This window comes from Cricetulus griseus (genome assembly GCF_003668045.3).
Source record: "Cricetulus griseus strain 17A/GY chromosome 1 unlocalized genomic scaffold, alternate assembly CriGri-PICRH-1.0 chr1_0, whole genome shotgun sequence".
Lineage (NCBI taxonomy): Eukaryota > Metazoa > Chordata > Mammalia > Rodentia > Cricetidae > Cricetulus > Cricetulus griseus.
In genome coordinates, this window is record NW_023276806.1 from 64,706,907 (window position 1) to 64,726,646 (window position 19,740).

The 19,740-nt window shown below is 46.0% G+C and overlaps 1 protein-coding gene and 1 non-coding gene across 2 annotated transcripts in view; one reads left to right on the forward strand and one right to left on the reverse strand.

Moving 5' to 3' along the window:
• The first annotated feature begins 853 nt into the window (after nucleotides 1-853).
• Nucleotides 854-958, forward strand: LOC113833138. The gene has a single exon (XR_003480691.1). It is a non-coding gene; the product is annotated as a U6 spliceosomal RNA (small nuclear RNA).
• Nucleotides 959-4,576: 3,618 nt separating this feature from the next.
• She (Src homology 2 domain containing E) overlaps nucleotides 4,577-19,740 on the reverse strand; it is a 38,711-nt gene continuing 23,547 nt past the window's right edge. The window contains exons 3-6 of the mRNA XM_035451503.1: nucleotides 15,321-15,626; nucleotides 11,903-12,044; nucleotides 11,131-11,250; nucleotides 4,577-8,856 (exon numbers count right to left, since the gene is read on the reverse strand). Coding sequence (XP_035307394.1) covers nucleotides 8,673-8,856; nucleotides 11,131-11,250; nucleotides 11,903-12,044; nucleotides 15,321-15,626 — 752 coding nt within the window. The 3' untranslated portion in view covers nucleotides 4,577-8,672. The remainder of the gene's footprint in view (nucleotides 8,857-11,130; nucleotides 11,251-11,902; nucleotides 12,045-15,320; nucleotides 15,627-19,740) is intronic.

Consider the following 19,740-nt stretch of genomic DNA (forward strand, 5'->3'; position numbering starts at 1 on the left):
AACTATAATATGAGGCTTCTGTAGCTTCCAAAACAACAAAAAACTAAAGCAAGTTTCCTAAATTAAATGTTTTGCCCACCCCACCCCCATTCTTTTTTTTTTTTTTTTTTTGATAGAATCTCAGGTATCCCAGGCTGGCCTCCAATTTGCTGGGTAGCTCAGAATGGCCCTGAACCCTTGATCCTCTTGTTCCTGCCTCCTCTTCTCCAGGGCTGGCAATGTCCTGGGGTGCCAGATGGGGACACAACTCTCCAGCAAGGCTGTTTCTGGCAGCTGTGTAGGGACTGGTGGCAGCTGTGTAGCTCTTCTTGGACACACCTGCCTTGGACCTGAACTACATCCAGCAAAGCACTCTGGGACGTCAAAGAGAGTGTGTACTTTTCTTTCTCCCTTTATGTGTATTCTGTATCAACATCTTCCATGAACATTTTGTGTTTACAATGAAAGAAACTTCTCATTAAGTAGCTATAATATCATCTCTTCAGTTTTGTTTCTTTCTTTCTTTTTCTTTTTTTGTCTTTTCTTTCTTTCTTTTTTTGTTTCTTGAGGAGGGTCTTCCTTTATTATGTAGCCCTGGCTCTCCTGGAACTCACTCTGTTGACTAGGCTGACCTTGAACTCACAGAGATCCACCTGCCTCTGTCTCCCAAGTATGGGAATTAAAGGCGTGCACCCCTGTGCCCCATGTTTTCATAGGTTGCACTGTCGCTGAACAGTAGTTGTCTATTAAAGCCTGGTACAACAGTGCACACTTGTGGATCGGGCTCCTTGGGTGGCTGATGCAAAGAGAGTACTTGAACCCAGGAGTTCCAGGCTAATCTGAGCAACATAGCCAAATTGGTATGTAACAGTAAGTGCCCACTTGGGCAGCACATATTCTAAAATAAAAACAGTACAGAGAAAGCTAGCATGGCCCCTGCCCAAGGATGACATGCAAATGTAAAGCCATTTTTATTTCTAAAAACTGACCAACCAAAGAAATCCAGCAAAGGAACAAAGCTGTTAGAGCCAAAATCTCCTAAAGACAGTAGTCCTGGAGGGGGTGGTAAGTATGGGGTAGCCTGCTCTACCCGATAATAAATTGATATTCTGTTAAAAGGACGAGGGTTGTAGAAACAATGTTTAGCTGGAAAGTCAGTTTAAAATAATCCAAAACGAGCACACTTTTGTTAACCCCCTTTCTCTATTTTATTTATTTATGCTTTTTTGAAATAGGGTCTCACCATGTAGCACAAGACTGGCTTGCAACTTTTTATGTAGACCAGGCTGTGGATTAGCCCTCAGTGGATTTTTTTTTCTTGTTACTAGCACACTGGTTCATTCTTTGGTAAATCAACTGGATTTTATTTGCAAGTGAAGTAAGGTATCTTTTAATACAATTATTTCAAATTAGCAGTCTGGGTTACTTGTGCCCATATATCAGAAGGCAAGCTGAATCATTGAAAAGTCATGTAGGAAGCATTTTGAGTCAAGGGTGACTCCACTATGACTCACAGTGTGGCGAAAGAAACCGGTGTCACTTGTGGAGTCTGGAAATGACCCTCCAGCCTTGGAGCAGAGCGCTTCACTGTAACCCTATACTGGCTGTCAGAGCTTCAGTAGTCTTCAGGATTTCACAACTGTATGGGGCCATGAAGGAGGAGGGGCTCCATGGATATAGAAAGGCTGCCCGCCCCAAGAGCCACCTGTCAGCCCCAGCCCAGCTTTGTCCTGGAGGTAGAGTCCTCCCCTGTGCCTGGTTCCCTTGCCTCAAGTCTGAAGGGAAACAGTCCAGAGCTGCGGTTGAACACCGAGGGCAAGCCCCTAGATTTGACCCTAAGGGAGAATCGCTAAGTTAAAGGAGGGGGCTGCCTCTCCCTTTTCTCTCTGTGTTCTGGCTGCCTTGGGGACATGTACAGAACCTTTGGCCTGTGCTTTTACCACTGGGCTCAGACTTTGTGGGCTCCGGGACAGAACTCTGTGGTCATTCATCCTTCATGTCCCATTCACTTGACACATTTCCATTGTTAGAGAATACAGAGGTATATTTTTAAAACTATGTATTTGTTCCTATTTTATGTGTATGTGTGTTTGCTTGAACAAATGAGTGCGGTGCCCGCAGAGGTGTAGGGTCCCCTGGAGTTCCACATATGGGTGCTGGGAAGGCAATCCAAGTCTTCTGCTAGAGCAGCAAGTGCTCTTAAGCCTGAGGATCTCTGCAGCCCTCTACTGATTCTGTCCATCAGCTGTGACAGGTTCTGTAGGCTGGGTATTCGGGAAAGCAGAGGTGACTTAAAATCACACATGGCTTGGCATGGTGGCACACACCTGCAGTCCCATGACTGGGAAGGTAGAGGCAGGGGGACCTTAAGCTTGAAGCAGCTTGTGCTACATTGAACAAACCTGTCTAGACAACAACAGCAGAACAAGCAGCCCCTGGCTCTGAGGCAGACCCAGACTGCCTATTTCTATGTGGTGACACAGATATGCTGCTGTTGGTCATTCGGGCTTCAGGTCCCATTTGACAAACGAGGCTCCCACCTGGCTTCCTGACTTGTGCAGGGTTAAAAGAAGATCATGTGGCATGAAAACCATTTGCTATGGATCTAGTCTGACAGGTACCTAGTCTGTCTCACTACTTACACATTGCCCTTCACAGGGCCCGAATCCAACATTCAGCACCTAAGTCTGAATTTTGAAAATGTTACTTTGATTCTCTAGATGGGGCAGAGGGAACATTACAGCATGTAAACATCCTTTAAAAAAAATAAATGTAGAGCTGGAGAGATGGCTCAGATGTTGAGAGCACTCGACTTCTCTTCCAGAGACCCTGAGTTCAATTCCCAGCAACCACGTGGTGGCTCGCAGTTACCTATAATAGGACCTGATGTCCTTTTCTGGCCTGCAGGTATACATAAAATATAAACACAATAAAATCTTAAAAAAATAAATATAGCCGGGCGTTGGTGGCGCACGCCTTTAATCCCAGCACTCGGGAGGCAGAGGCAGGCGGATCTCTGTGAGTTCGAGGCCAGCCTCGTCTCCAGAGCGAGTGCCAGGATAGGCTTCAAAAGCTACACAGGAAACCCTGTCTTGAAAAACCAAAAAATAAAAAATAAAAATAAATAAATAAATATAAAGAGACCATAGGTACTTATACCACCTGGTGGCAAATGGCATAAATGCTCATTGGAAGGTAAAAACTAGATGCTAGATTACTCAATGGCTGAGAACAGTTGCTTTTCTTGAAGAGGACCAGACGCCAACTTTCAGCACCACAATCAACCGCCTGTAACTCCGGCTTCAGGGGATCAAAAGCCCTCTTGGTCGCCTGCAGCTACTGCACACATGCTACACAAATAAAATAATTGGGACTAGAGAGATGGCTCAGCTGCTATGAGCATGAATGCATTCATTGGCTAACAACTGCCTGCAACTCTTGTTCCAAAGGATCTGATGCGTCCGGTCTCTGAAGGCAGGTGCATGTCCCAACCACCCCTCTTCACATAATTAAAAATAAAATAGAATTCATGTGAAAATATTGGGCTAACCAGTGCACAGCCCAAGGACCTCAAGTGACTCTTTCACGTTTCTAAATGGACAGTACTGGTTTTCAGCCATGGCTGTGTCTAAATTACCTGGAGATTTTTTTTTTTTTCAAAAGTAGTGAGGTAACTTTATTTGGAGTGAAGTAGTTAAGACAGTATAGAACAGTGGTTCTCAACCTCCCTTTAGTACAGTTCCTCATGTTATGGTGACTCCCAACCATAAAATTATTTCATTGCTACGTCATAACTGTAATTTTACTACTTTTGCAATTTTGTAGTTATGAATCATAATTAAATATCTGTGTTTTCTGATGGTCTTTGGCAATCCCTATGAAAGGGTCATTCAGGCTGAGAACCACTGGTATAGAATATAGAAGGATACACTATCAAGGCTGACAGTGAGCCACATGTATTAAGAGTTCCCAGATACCCCCATTTTTTAGACAAGGTAGGCCAGCCTGGTTTTGAACTCCTGCCTCCACCTCCCAAGTGCTGGGGCTCTGGCCATGTGCCACCACGCCCCACACATAATTTAAGATATACTTAGTTTTTCTTAGCTTCAAAAAACGAGTTTTAAGTGTGAAATCCCACAGTTGAGAAGTAGTGGCTGTATCAGTAAAACACACACACGCACGCACACACACACACACACACACACACACACACACACACACACACACACACACAGCCTAATTCTGAAGCTCAGAGGAGGAGAACAAAGAGATATGCAGGGGAAAGACATCTAAGCCACAGAGGAAAACTGAGCTACTATGTGTATTCCCCAGGGAAAGCAGTGGGGCGGGGCTCTAAAGCAGAAGTGAGGGGACCCTTGGGCTTTAGGCTGTCTGGTAGTTGGCATACCCCGGCATCAGCAGTTTCACAGAGGCTCCAGGTAGGTGTCTGCACAGGAAGTATCTTTCATGTAGGGAGGTGTCTGTCAAAACAAATGAACTGATGGGGGTAGCTCAGTGGCAGAGCCCTGGTGCACGCAACCCATCATCACAACACAACACAACACACCAACCAAAACACTAAATGAACAGAGCTAAATGACTGTCTTTCCTGGCAAAGCATTTATTGAAAGTAACATTCAGAGTAAACCATCTTCTGGAAGGCACATAGTTACACTGGCCCATGCAAGAGAGCCAACAGTTTATAAGATTCCATTTGTAAGATACAATACGGATTACCAAGGCACCTGGCATTACAATCTCTTAAATATTTTAAAAAGTTAAAACAATGCATTAGTTGATATTTAAAATGTCAAATACTCCGGACAACATATGGAATATCTAAGAACTTCACATAATGAAGCCAGCCTCAATGATCTGTTGACAGCATAGTCTTCAAAAATAGAAATGAGATTGTGAGCTACATGACCCAGCCTGGGTCCAGGGGCCTCATGGATGACTGTCATACTAGTAATCAAACAACCCTTTATATAGGAAAGGGCATATTTTTTTTCTTTTTTCTTTTTTTTTTTTTTTAAGATTTTATTTATTTATTTATGTGTACAACATTCTGCTTCCATGTATATCTGCACACCAGCAGAGGGCACCAGATCTCATAACCGATGGTTGTGAGCCACAATGTGGTTACTGGGTATTGAACTCAGGACCTCTGGAAGAGCAGTCAGTGCTCTAAACCTCTGAACCATCTCTCCAGCCAGAAAGGGCATATTTCAAGACAGCAATTGCTGTGTGATCATTTGTTTTTATTTATGGACTACATCACAAATCCTTTAGACAAACTACCTTGAAACACTCAGCTTATTTCTCAGCTGCAGTTTTCTCTTGTTCCAGTAGATGGCAGTAGCACACTATCTTTCATCACAGGTTCTGCCAAGAAGAGAGGCTAACTTGCAAACAAGGCTCAACAGCGGGTCAAGTTAGTGGGGTGTAAGAAGTGGCAGTGAGAATGAAGAAGAGCAGTTCTAAGGGGGTGTAAGGTTAAACCGGTGCTGGCTAGAGAAGATAGAAAGATGAACGACGGATGTGGGGTCCATGGACGGGACCGGTGAGATCCTAAGTATCAAAAGCATGCACAGGAGGAATGAAACCTAGCATGACAGAGGCAAGGGAAAATAAGGCATTAGCTTCTAACTGAAGGACATTTTAGCAGAGGGGACTGAATCATTTAACAAGCAACTAAAGAACGTCTCACAGTTGCCCCTCTGATCTATCCAACAGCACCAGCTAGTCGTTGAGTGGTAACACCGGTAAATAATCCAAATAACACACAAGGACTATTACTGTAGGACCTGTCTTGAGGATAGCTGACTTTCCCTCTAGCTTCTCTGCCCAGCTGCCCTTGCTGTGGCAGAGGCCAGTCACCAAACTCCAACACAGCAGGAACAGACTTTAAATGGCCCGGAGTAAAGGAAGGTGTTCTTACAGCTGCCTCTTAAAGCATCCCAGTTACCTGAAGGACACTTTGCATTTAGCATCACTTGCCTTTGTGAACACACACTAAAATCCCCTGTTAGTTTATTCCTATTTTTCAAGTTTTAAAAAGAGTTTATGTGTACGATGGGCGTTGGTGGCGCGCGCCTTTAATCCCAAGGGTCCTTTGCAAAGTGCAGCCAGTGCTTCCAGCTGGGGAGCCATTTCTCCAGCCCTAAGGTGTAATCCAGGAATAACCTCAAACTCAAGAGCCTCCCACTCTGTCTCTTTAGCATCCTCCTGGTCTGTGCTGATTCCTACTTAAATATGCAGACCGGGGGGCGGGGGTTAAAATATATCCTGATGGAAACCACTGTGGTATCACAGGAAATAGAAATGCCGTTTGCCTTCCTCTTTTCTTTCTGTTGCCCAGGCTAGTCTTGAACTCTTGCCTCCAACTCCTGGGTAGCTAGCTAGATTACATGGGACTCTCTGTTCCCAGGGGCCCCTTCTAAGTCAATGCCCTGGACCAGAGCAGTTTTTCCAAATACATTGTTCTAAAGGAGAAAAAGTGGACAGCCCTACAGGTGTTTACTTCAAGGCATCCTGAGGGTTTACCAAAAGACAATCTTTCTAGAAAAAAATTTCTGGGAGACACAGTCAACTCAAAGGAATGAAGATAACAGGGAAATACTTTATCAGGAGAAAATGGAAGGAAGCCCAAGTGTTTGGAGCTCAGAGGACAAGCCCAAGCTCCAGAGCAACTGGCCCAGGCTCACAGGGGTGAGGACACCCTGCTGGGCCTAGTTGCTTTTAGAACACCTCCGAGCTGTGAGCTCCCTGGCTTCTATCAGCTTGTGTCACAACCTAAGAAGAAAATAGCAGCTTTAACCCACTCCCCTACTGGCCTTCCACGAACCTGCGATATTTTTGCGTTTTGTAGCCCCTCTCCCTACTGTGAAGACTGGACTATATATAAATTCTGTCTCTTCCACTTCCAATTCCAGAAAACAAATATGGAAGGAAAACACCTGGAGAGCCCAGGAGACACCATGCATCAGGCCTGCATCCATCAGAGCCACTGGGTGTGGACCCAAACCCTTTCACACACAGAAACATTTTTTTAAATGTTCTTACCATTCACCAAAGACAACAGCTCAATTTCCTTTGAGGAGTAACGAAGGCTAAGCAAAAAAAAAAAAAAAAAAAGTCTTTGTGGCTAGAGAGATGAGCTAAAAATAGGTTTAGCGCAGTGAACAATGCACATATACAAGATAATAATGATAATAAACATTTGCTGGGTGGAATTGGAACTCTGGCTACTGAAAACTTTAAAATGAACAGACCTTACCACATGCAACCTTACCACTGTGAGAACAGCCTTTGTGAAGATCACTATGCTCCAATGGAAAAAAGCCCCTTCAACTTTCTAAAACAGAGAGAAAGTCACACAACCGTTCGGCTGACATCCTCAAGAAAACAGGAGCAAACACCTTCCTATGTTTCAGTCTCCACAGTCGAGTGATGGGTGCGAAGTACACAGCCTTGTTTCCTAAGAAGTCTGACCAGGTTAATATTTTTGTGCATCTGAAAGAAGCTACAAACGTCCGCTTCCCACCAAGGGTGGTCAGTGCATTGCCTTGGGAACAGTCTCGAGGCCCAGTTTACAAACCTGAACAAGAAACATTCATCCAGTTCTGGCCCAGCCCATTCCCCACAGTGTCTGCTCATGACATGCCACTCCAGTGGGATTTTCCACAATAGAGAGATCACAAGGATAAAAATACAATGGCATGGTGTCTCAGAGAGCAGTAGAGATGACTTCAGTACTTTCAAAATGTTTCTGTAGGCACAAATTAGTTTGTTCTGCACATAGGGGGAGATCTTCCCAGACCAGTGACTCGGTTCATACAACTGGACCCCAATTTTGTTGTAAAAATTTACTAAAAATATAGAGCAAATCTAATTTTAGAAAGGAAATGTAAAGATGATTCCATGCAACTAAAATGCACAAACAGAAAACAAAAGATATCTGAATTACGTGAGCATCCAATAACAAATCGGTTGTTGAGCTCTGTAGAGCCTTTTAAAAATCAGAAACCAAGTACTTGGAGCACATTTAATAACAATCAGAATTTCATCAAGGATGTCACTACTTGATGGTATTGGTAACACTTGAATCTGGGATCTTCCACCCAATTATTTCTTGTATTATTGATTTGTTGAGAAATGATGAGGACGTCCAGAGAGAGTGAGAAAGCAAACACTGTTCTTAGGAAGGTCCACCAGCCAGACAATCCTCTTGCACAGCTCATAAGTTGTGAATGTGTGTGAAGGCCACAGCTGCATCAGGACATGGAGAAAGACGACTTTCCTGTCCATTGTTGCCTTCTCCCACTGCCCATCCACTTCCCCATGAGGGGCTCAGACTGAAGGATCTTCCAGTCCACATGGTCCTAGTAAAGGCCGAGGGGTTTTCTGTTGTTCAGAGGCCAGGCACTCCAGAGAACAGCATGGAGGGACAAGTTAGTGCTCCTGAACTCCTACTCCAAGGGAGAAGGCAACAGACAAGCGATACTTTCTTATAGGATAGCTACTTGGCAGGAAGAGAAAGATCGGATCAGACCAAGTGTCCTGGATTTAAGACCAAAGACTGCTTGACTTTTAGGCGCCAACTCCCAGTCTGCAGCAGCAGAGTCCTGGCCACGTGATGCTGGGTGGGTGCCAATGCCCTCGAAGGTGCCTGGGCTCTTGCTGGCTAAACTTTAGTGAAGCTTGTGCACGGGATAGAGTAGGGTCATGTGTTCTGCCCCTTTGAAAGGCAACTTTGCACTGGAATAATAGTGTACCACTTCAGGGATGCTGTCAAACACGGCGCTCGTTTGATTCAGTGTGTATTTGTTGTCTTTTGTCTGAGCCACTATGATGTGGACACACCCTTGACTAGTCCTGCAGGAGAAAAACAAGAAGACATGAATGAGTGAGCAGAGCGTCCATCCCCACTGGAAACCATCCCAGCCAGATTCACAATAGGTGGACGGGTCCTCTTCCCCGTCCTGCAATTGTTCTACACACACAGAAAAGCATCCAACAAGCTGAGGGAGTGTTTGCAAGTTTCTAAGCCTAAATGCATGACACCTCAACTTGTTTATCGTTACTGCCCACCAGTAGTCAGGACTGGAAGGAAAAAGCCAAATAAACCTCTTCTTCTACTGCCCAAACTGTAAGACCAGTGAGTCCACGCCTATGCCACTGTACGATTCATAATATTCAATCCCCTTGCCACTGCTAAACAGATATGTGAGGTTTCTCCTCCTTTATTTTTCCCCAAAGGAACACATTAATAATAATAACAACAATAACTGTCCATTGGCCCCTGCCCCTAGGAGGAAAGAGCAGTCCTAGTTGCGCACAATGACAGCTGGCACTGAAGGCGCAAAGACTCGGTCCCCAGACACGGCTTTCAGGATCACAGTGGCTGTTCCTGGTATTGTCTACTTGGTCTATCCCATTTTCTGAGCCATATTGCTCTTGTGCCCCTCCCCCCGCCCTTCCCTTCCACTCTGATTGTTTCAGCCCCAGGGGCTCAGCTTCCTCAGGAAGGAAGTGCTGTGAGGGCTCTTGACAATGATCCTCCAATGCGGTGCCACTGAATTCACCGAGCACTGAGAATTTCCATGGGATGAGGTCTGCCAAGCCCACCAGGCAGAAGTGAGCATCTGCGCACAATCAGACAGCCAGTAACAGCAACTCAGCACTTCCTTCTTCACCAGAAGGGACTAGTATCAGGCGCAGCTGGCATCTTGACAATCAAGGACTCGATATTCATTAAGGTCCCTCATACCAGGGAATAAAAGAAAAATGACTAGATCTGGGTGTTGGCACATGCCTGGAATTCTCTCGCTGGGTGTGCAGAGGCAGGGGGTCACTCAGTTCTAGATAAACCTGGGCTACACAGTGACACCTGTCTCAAAAGAGTAGAGGAGTGCCAGGCTTGGTGGCACATAACATTTAATCCCAGTACTCAGGAGTAAGAGGCAGGAGGGCCTCAGTGAGCTTGAGACCAGCCTGGTCTGCAAATTGAGTTCCAGGACAGTCAGGACTACATAAAGAGACCCTGTCTAAAAAAGAAAAAAGAAAAGAATGAGTGTGTGTGTGTGTGTGTGTGTGTGTGTGTGTGTGTGCACATACACACCAGAGATATGGCTCAGTGGTTAACAGCATTTACTGCTTTTCCAGAGGACCTGAGTTCAGTTCTCAGCACCCACATGAAAGCTCACAACCATCTGTAACTCCAGTTCCAGGGGAATCTGATGCCCCCTTCTGGCCTCCATGGGTACTACACGCACACGGTACACATAAAAAATTTTCAAAATCTTTAAAAAATACAGAAGAAATTGAACTGTGCTGTCTTTTTAATTTTTATTGGCTTAATTTTCTGCACTGCTGTTGGACAAATTTAGGACTTGTGTGTGCTAGATAAGAACTCTGCCACTGCACTACAGACGCAACCCCAGAAACTTTATGTTTTATATGTAATGGGTGTTTTGCCTTCATATATGTCTGTGTACTGTGTGCATGCCTGGTACCTACAGAGGCCAGAGAGGGCATTAGATTCCTGTGAACTGGAGTTACAGACCACTGTGAGCCGCCATGTGGGTGCTGGGAATTGAACCCAGGTCCTCTGGAAGAGCTGCCAGTGCTCTTAACCGCTGAGTCATTTCTCCAGCCCTGAAATTTTTTGTTTTCTGTTTTCTGAGACAGGGTTTCTCCATGTAGGCCTGGCTGTCCTGGAACTCACTCTGTAGACCAGGCTGACCTCAAATTCAGAGATCTGCCTGCCTCTGCCTCCTGAGTGCTGGGATCAAAGGCGTGGGCCACCACCACCTGGCTTCACTTTTTTTTTTTTTTTAAATCAGGAATTATTTCTCTTTTAAGAGGCCTTGGATCTGATAATGCAAGGTTGAAACTAACGTTCCATGAAAATGAAAACAGGACCACCACGACTGTAATAAGACACCAGGATTTTTTTTTTAATATCTAGTATCAGTTCTGATCACAGTGTTTCACCATCTTCTGTCCATTGTTTTCTGGTGACACCCTCCCTGTGACCCACCATCAGATTATACCTGTTTGACTGCCCATCTACCCCCAGGGAGGAAAGATTCTTTATAGCACAGCCTTGCCTTCAGACAAGGACACCCATGGGGTGAAGACACTTACTTCAGTGCAATGGAGTACCTGCTGTTGCCTGACTCACTGTTTCGGACCAGGTAACCAGCCTCTTTGCAGGGCTGTAGTCGGCTCTCAGCCTCAGCTCGGGTAATGGTGCCATGATACCAACTGAACAGGGGTAGAGAGAAAACAAAAAAACAAAAAAAACAAAAAAAAGAAAACAGTGTTACAGTGCAAATCCAGACTGAACTTACACCCTACTGTGAGCATCACTTACAAACCACTCCACTAAATCGAGGTTTGCAAGGACCTCTAGAGACGCTCAACAGCCTCCGTGGATCCTGCTTCATAGGCAGAACAGACACAATGCAGATTCCAGTGGTCCTGGTCACAAAGCCTTTCAATCACACACAACCAAGTTAAGGAGGGTGGTGTCATTTGAAACATTTCCCTCTAGTGGTTAAGAGCACTTGCTGCTCTTGCAGAGAACTTGGGTTCAAGTTCCTAGCATTTACACAGGGGCTCATAACCACCCACAACTCCAGTTCCAGGGTATTCAATGCCCTCTTCTAGCATGCATGCAGGCAAAATGCTCATAAAATAAAAATAAAACAATCATTCAAAAGTAAAGCAGGCCTCCCCTCTGTACGGAACGAGGCTTGGCAAACAAACTTTCTTGGGATATAGTCCCTTCCATCCTGAACAAATGCACTGTGCTTAGAACCTCCACCAGGCAAGAATTCATAAATGAAAGTGATTGCCCCAAATGGGCTAGGGTACCCCACACAAGTCTGTGAGAAAGTCATTGAGGGAGACTCACGGCTGCTTTTCCAGGGCCAGGCCTGGGTCCACCTTCTCTCTGTCACTATGGTCTGACAGGGTTGGCTTCAAGGTCTTCTGCCAGTGGTGCGGTCTCCCTGTCTCCTCTTTGCTGGAAGGTCGATCATATCCCTCAAACTGGACTGGAAGGAAGATGTCACTTAACACTAGAGACCACGGAGGCCAGACATGTAACCCTCAAAGGGAAAAGCCTCATGCCTGCCTTAGCCAAGGAAGCCTTAAAGGCAAGCACCAATGTGCAGCAGTGTCCCCAGACAGCTGTGCACCTGCTGCTGTGGACATCTGACTACATTGCTAAGTGTTCCCATGTGATCGCTTTCCTTGAGGTCACTCATCAGTATAAAACACGTTTCAGCATGGTCTTTATTCTAAAGGCGCTAACAAGAAGACTACACGTACATTTTGAGTGTGACTCTAGAGCACTCTGCCCTGAATGGGACATCTGTTTCTCACCCTATCCTCAAGGCTCAGATGTCTTCAAAGACGAGGGGCAGAAAAACGGTAAGAGCCACATGTGTTAGATGATTCCGATGGAGCAGCATGCTGCAGACACAGCAGGGCAGACATACATGAACTCACAGAGACTGCGACAGCTCACACACACCAGCACAAACTCAAGCCAGACAGAATCCCAGCCAGGAGGAGGGGGTGTGGGCACAGAGCCCCACCCTAGCCAAGAAGCTGTTCACAAACAGCTGCCGAGAGATCAGTTTTCTTCCACCGCACTCCAGAACAGGCACCACGTCAACTCAGGAGCAGTTAGCCAACACAAACAGGACTCCACATTTTTAGTGGCTTTCCCCCTTTCTTTTCTCTTTGGAGAGAAGTTGTGTGGGTGAGAAGGGCATAAGATCTAAGAGGAGTTGGAGGACAGTAAAGTATATGACAAAAACACACTATGAAATTCTCAGAGAATATAGTTTTTTCAAAAGACTGAAACATACATTTAGTGAAATTTAGTGAGTCTATCTCTTTCTATAAAACCAGTGGCAAATTTCACTATGAAATGATAAAGCAGAAAGAAAAACACTCAGAAACAGAACAAAATCATGGAACGACATCTTGGAGCTGCAGAGAGGCCTAGGAGAGGCAGAGGACAGACAGAGAGGACAGACAGCACAGAGGTACTTCACATTGGCTTTGCCTCTTATATAGCCTAGGGTGGCCTAGAACTTGCCATCTTCCTGCTGCTGTGTAGGAAGTGCTGGGAATACAGGCATGCACCACCAGCCAGTATGCTGGCTCCACTTCCAATTGGACTTACTGTTAAGGGGTAAAGATGCCTTGAAAATTCTAAATCAAAGGAAAAGCAAATTCTGTGAAAGCCAAATGGAAAAATTATGTCTTGAGAGCAGTAGTTACCTCTATATAGGCCTGGGAACTGAACCCAGGTCCTCTGCAAGAGCAGTAAGTACTCTTAGCCACTGAGCCATCTCTCCAACACAACCCACCTCATTCTTCTTTTGTTTTAAGACTGTTTATCAACTTTCCCTTAAATTTCTTAAAAACCCTCACATGAGCAAGGTATGGTGGTATCCCAGCTACTTGAGATGCTGCGCCCAGGAGTTTGAGGCCAACCTGAGCTAACTACATAGGAGACAATTTCCCTGGTTCCTGCAACAAAAGGTTTACTTTTAAAGGTGTGACTCTACCTTCAATCTAGGTTTTACTTCGGAATACCTTTTTAAAGGAATCTATTTGTAGCTGGGAATTTTGGCATATACCTCTAACATCCTAACTAAGGAAACTGAGACAATAAGAAAACCAAATGACAACAAAAGCAATCTAGTTTTCAGCTACAGTGCCCCATTAATCCATCTTACCCAGGCCTGCAATTTCACAAGCTTGAGGAATAAGTGAGGCCAAGAACTAGAAAAGCTTTTTGCAGTTTGATAGCTTTGGTAATGTGGAATCAAGGAGGCTTTTCCAACAGCCCTCAAGGGCATCCCCACAGCTATAGGACAGAAAGAGAAGGGAAACAAGTAGTTTTAAGGGCACACTTTTCACCCTGGTTGTCATTTTGATCACACAGAGTATTGTATAGACCAGACTAGTCTGGAACTCCTGATTTCCTGCCTTCCATGTTCTGGGAATACAGGCATAATCTGTAACTCATCCATAGCTAGATTCTTATTTCTCTACCTCAAAAAGAAAGAAAGAAAGAAAGAAAGAAAGAAAGAAAGAAAGAAAGAAAAGAAAAGAAAAAAATGACTTGTGGGATGGCAAGATGGCTTACCACCTACCACCAAGACTGACAACATGGGTTCAATTCCTGGGGCCTACATGATGGAAGGAGAGAACCAACTCCCACAGGTTGTCTTCTGGTCTACCATGTTACACTCATCCACACATACAAACACACAACAAACAAACAGATATAATAAAAGTAAAAGGCTTGTAGTGAGGACACAGAGACAATGAATGGACTTGATGTCGCATTTAGAGTCATCTGGCGATTATGAAATGTGCATCACTCTCAGAACGCTCTGCAGGAGATCATCAGAGCTGAGGCTCCTCTGGAGCTGAACATGGGGGACCAGCCCCTTCCTTCCTCCTCCCCTGCCTTATCTGCTGGGAACCATGACTCTGCTCTAGATTTCTGAGGCCTTCTGCAGTGGCCACCTGAGTGAACTCACGCTAGGTGATGGATATGTTCACCACCCCCAATTGACCACTATTCAACACACACATGTACTGAAGGGCTCTGCCCATGTACTGAAGGGCTCTGCCCATGTACTGAAGGGCTCTGCCCATGTACTGAAGGGCCCTACCCATGTACTGAAGGGCCCTGCCCATGTACTGAAGGGCTCTGCCCATGTACTGAAGGGCTCTGCCCATGTACTGAAGGGCCCTGCCCATGTACTGAAGGGCCCTACCCATGTACTGAAGGGCCCTGCCCATGTACTGAAGGGCTCTGCCCATGTACTGAAGGGCTCTGCCCATGTACTGAAGGGCCCTGCCCATGTACTGAAGGGCCCTGCCCATGCACTGAAGGGCTCTACCATGTACTGAAGGGCTCTGCCCATGTACTGAAGGGCCCTGCCCATGTACTGAAGGGCCCTGCCCATGCACTGAAGGGCTCTACCATGTACTGAAGGGCTCTGCCCATGTACTGAAGGGCTCTACCCATGTACTGAAGGGCCCTACCCATGCACTGAAGGGCTCTACCATGTACTGAAGGGCCCTACCCATGCACTGAAGGGCTCTACCATGTACTGAAGGGCTTTACCCATGTACTGAAGGGCTTTACCCATGCACTGAAGGGCTCTACCCATGTACTGAAGGGCTCTACTCATGCACTGAAAGCCCAGTGAGCTTGTGCCATTGTTGTGCGTCAGCTCTGAAAGGTAAGAAGTGTTAGGAGAGAAGGCCTTGAGTGGCAGGTGCTGCACCCTCACCTGACAGGGCTCGTGCAATCTGCTCCCTCTTCCACTCCCAGGGCTGCTCATACTCAGCGGCAGGCCGGTCATCCTCCTCTGGCAGCCTGCTGTCTGCTGGCCGGGCCTTCACCTCTGCACCTCGTTGACCACCCTCCGAGGGCTCATAGGGGGTGTCATAGAGTTGTGGTGGCTTCCCCAACAGGTCCTTGGAGCTGCGTCTCTTGGCTGTGGCCTCCACCTTCATACTCTCCCCTGGCTCACATGGGCCGTCGAGCAGCTGGAGGGCCTTCACCAGGGGGTCTTTGGAACCACGACGTCGGATCTCTGAAAATCAGGCATACAGGTCACACAGAGCAACCTCAGTGGACATGGACAGGTGTGAGGAGGCCTGTGGGTAACCCATGGGTAACCCAGTTACCCTCGGCTGAGGCAGTAGAATGCTCTAAAACTGTTCTGGTCTGAGCTGACTACTGTCCGGCCATCCTGCAGAAGCAAGAGGAAGGCACCAGAGCTTTCCTGGCTACTGCACAACATTCGTGTGGACTGAAACATTACATTGTCTCCAGACAGTCTGCACAGTTGCCGAGAGTCAAGTCTAAAAAGACAGGTTCAAGAAGAAACGCCACTTGGCATGGCCAAATGGGCTGAGCCAATGAGGAGGGTTGACACCTAACTTCAGGAGGCTCCCGGTTCCCTGTCAGGATGGCAGAGAAGCGGCCTCCGGGTAGCGGTTTCAATTCTGTGCCCTGGTGCCTGCTCTGAGTAAAGTTTCCTTCAGTTCTTATAATACTTCTTGTTAGGAAGCTCAGAGTAAAGTATTTCAAGGAAAACCAGCTGCTTGTGGCATTGAAAGCACTGCTCGCAATACACCAGGAAAGCTATTTGCCTTAGTCAGCTTTATGTTTGTTTTGAGACAGGGTTTCTCTGGCTGGTCTGGAACTCACTCTATAGACCAGGCTGTCCTGGAACTCATAGAGATCCACCTGCCTCTGCCTCCCCAGTGTGAGTGCTTGGATTAAAGACATGTGTCACTATGCCCAGCTTCCATCTGCATTCTTTTTTTTTTTTTTTTTTTTTTTTTTTTTTTTTTTGGTTTTTCGAGACAGGGTTTCTCTGTGTAGCTTTGGAGCCTATCCTGGCACTCGCTTTGGAGACCAGGCTGGCCTTGAACTCACAGAGATCCTCCTGCCTCTGCCTACGGAGTGTTGGGATTAAAGGCGTGAGCCACCAATGCCCGGCCTCCATCTGCATTCTTAAGATAGACACTTTGAGGGTAGTGGGAGCCAGACACAATCACAAAGTAAACTGAAGGATAAATCCAAATAAAAGGTGTTATGGTAGAAAACAAAATAAATGCTCTACAACATACCCTGGGCAGCAGGCACTGTTCTCAGTGATGCTCACAGCCAGCCTGTGAGACAGACACAATGTGTCCCCACGTTAAAGAGAACTGAAGCACAAAGAGCTTAAGGAAGTGACCCAGACCAGTACGTGGCAGGGCCCGAAGTGGAAAGCAGGAAGCTGGGCGCTCACTAGAAGCCTTACGCTTTGACACACACTTGGACAGATTCCAAGTGGAAGAAAAATGGAAGATGACTGACTCTGATGGAGAGGTCATTTCCAGTGGAGGAAGCTGCATGAATGAAGATAGGGAGGTGGGAAGCATAAGGGGTGCGTTGCCATCCGGGGAGCGGAGAGGAAAGTTTCAAAGGCAAACGTCCAGAGAAAAGGAAGGTGTTTGGGAGGACTTAGCTGGAGAAGTGAAAAGCCCAGAGAAGCAAGCTGTGGATTTTTGTTAGTTTTGTTGTCATCTTTTTTTAAAAAAGGATGCACTTATTTATGCATATAAGTGCCTTGTCTTCGTGTATGCCTGAACACCAGAAGAGGGCAGTGAATGGTGAGCTGCTGTGTGGATGCTGGGAATTGAACTCAGGGCCTCTGGAAGAAAAGCCAGTGCTCTTATCCACTGAGTCATCTCTCCAGCTCTGCCATTTTTTTTTTAAACAAAAAATGTCAAGCCTTTTTTTTAAATTTTTTTTTTTATTATGAGTGTGCTTCTGCAGAAACCAGAGGGTGGTGCCAGAGCCCCTGGAGCTCCAATTACAGACAGTCCTGAACCAAAATGGCCATGGGTTCTGGAAGTCAAATTCCAATCCTCTGCCAAATCAGTAAGTGTTCTTAATCACTGAGCCATCTCTCCAGCCTCATCTTTGTTGCTTTTTAAGATAGGGTATCGTGTAGGCCAGGCTAGTCTGGAGACTGCTGTGGAGAAAAAGATGGCCTTGAACTCTTCTGCCTCAGCCTACCAAGTGCTAGGATCATGGCTGTCTGTAATTCATCTGAAGTGAGATTTCTTTTAAAAGCAAGAACAGAAGTTTGGATTGTGCTGTGCACAGTGAAAAACCACTTACAAATCTTTTGTTGTCTTTTTTTTTTTTTTTTTTTGAGACAAGATTTCTCTGTGTAACAGTCCTGGCTGTTCTGGAACTCGCTCTGTAGACCAGGCTAGCCTCAAACTCACAGAGGTCCGTCTGCCTCTGCCTCCTAAGTGCTGGGATTAAAGGCGTGCGCCATCATGCCTGGCTATTTAAAAATCTTAAAAACAATCACTAACAATTATCTCTGAGAGTCACTTTATGGCAACTCAACAGCAGTGTATAGGATGGAGGAAGTGAGAAATATCTGGCCTGAACTGATGCATAGTAGTGTACAGATACCCCTCCCCCCATATAAACCAGTCAATTAACAGTTAAACATCTAGCCACCATGGGACGGAGTCAGCAGTGTCTGGTGACTGACCAGCCTGGGCCTAGGGCCTTTCCGGGTAGCCCTAGCCAAATGGAATCGCTGGAGATTCCTACTTATTACACTTACGTGTATCAGCATCTGCGGTCTTTTAGTCCACTGAACTCTAACACGGCATCTCCTCTATGGAAAAGCCTCTCCTGCCTCCCTGGTCCTCTGCTGGCCCTCAGAGCTTACCAGCTGCCATGGGTGTCCTGCCATTGTTACCTTGTGCTTCTACTACTGAGTACTTAGTTTTTGACCTACATGTTTCCAACTGGGTAGAAATGGCTGGGGCAGGGACCGCCATGCCATACTTCAGTTGGCAGTTCACACAGCTGTGTAACGATGGCATGGGATGTCCAGGCAGAGAACAATGTGGATCTGCAAGTGTACGTCAAGGAGATTCTTGCCATGGATAGCTGTTAATACCGAGAGAATAAAAGCAACTGCGAGAGAAGAGGGCAGCCATTTGAAAGGACAGCGAGCCCAAGGCAGAATTCTAGACAAGGAACTCTACGTAAAGATGGCTGGCAGGAGCAAGGAAGGGTGAGAAGGAATGGTGAGGCAAGCAAGAAAAGTTTCAGAAGACCGCTATGCTGTGGGGATGAGCCCGGAAGGACTTCCTGCAAATTAAAACAAGCAGACCAAATGATGTTCCTTGGAGAGTCACAGACTCAGGAAGAGTTCTATAACAAAGAAAGGACAACAGATGGAGAAAGTTATTCAAAGAACACTGCTAAATTAAACAGGACAGACTCTAGCCAGACACAGTGATACATGCCTTTAGTCTCAGTACTCAGGAGGCAGAGGCAGGGTGATCTGTGTCCCCAGCCACATAGTGAGCTCTAGACCAGTGAGGGGTGGGTATGTATGTATGCATTATGTATGTATGCATGTATGTATGTATGTATGTGTATGTGTGTATATACATATGTATATGTGTGTATGTATGTATATATACAATACACATATATATGTGTGTGTGTATGTATATATAGGCACATATATAGTGTGTGTGTGTGGTGTGCAGGTGGTATGCATGTCTGTATATGTGTGTGTAGTATGTGTGCATGTGTGTGGGGTGGGTAGGGGTGGTATGTGGGGTGTGTGTATGTGTGTGGTGTATGTGATGACTTTATTTTTAGGGTGAGGTTTTGGATCTGTGGAATTCAGGACCCTGTCAGCAACCACCTCTGTGCCTCCAATCCCATGGAAGTCTATGCTCACTGGAATTACCTGAGCAAACTACAATATACATTTATTTAGCTGGTCCTCACCTTCACAGGACCTGACTTCACTGGTGGATGCTGCCTGTGAGCCAGACGGTACAGACTTTTAGGATATTCTAATGAGCAGCTAAACTTGGATGTATCTCTTACTGACTTCTTCTGACTCCTTGGGGCTAATCTCTCCTGGCCTCATCCCCAAACAGAGGGACATATCACAACATGATGCTGTAGATACAGCTGGCAGGACTGTCCCCTGCTCACCTCACACCAGGTCAGGGGCCCAGCTGCAGGGCCAGATCTGTGTCTTTGTCTTAGCCTCTTGACTTCAGCCCCATGGCTTTGTCTTCATTGCCTATTCTACATGGAGCTATGAAAACTAAGAAACAAAAACATATACTTGTCTTGGCTCAGCTGAGATAAGG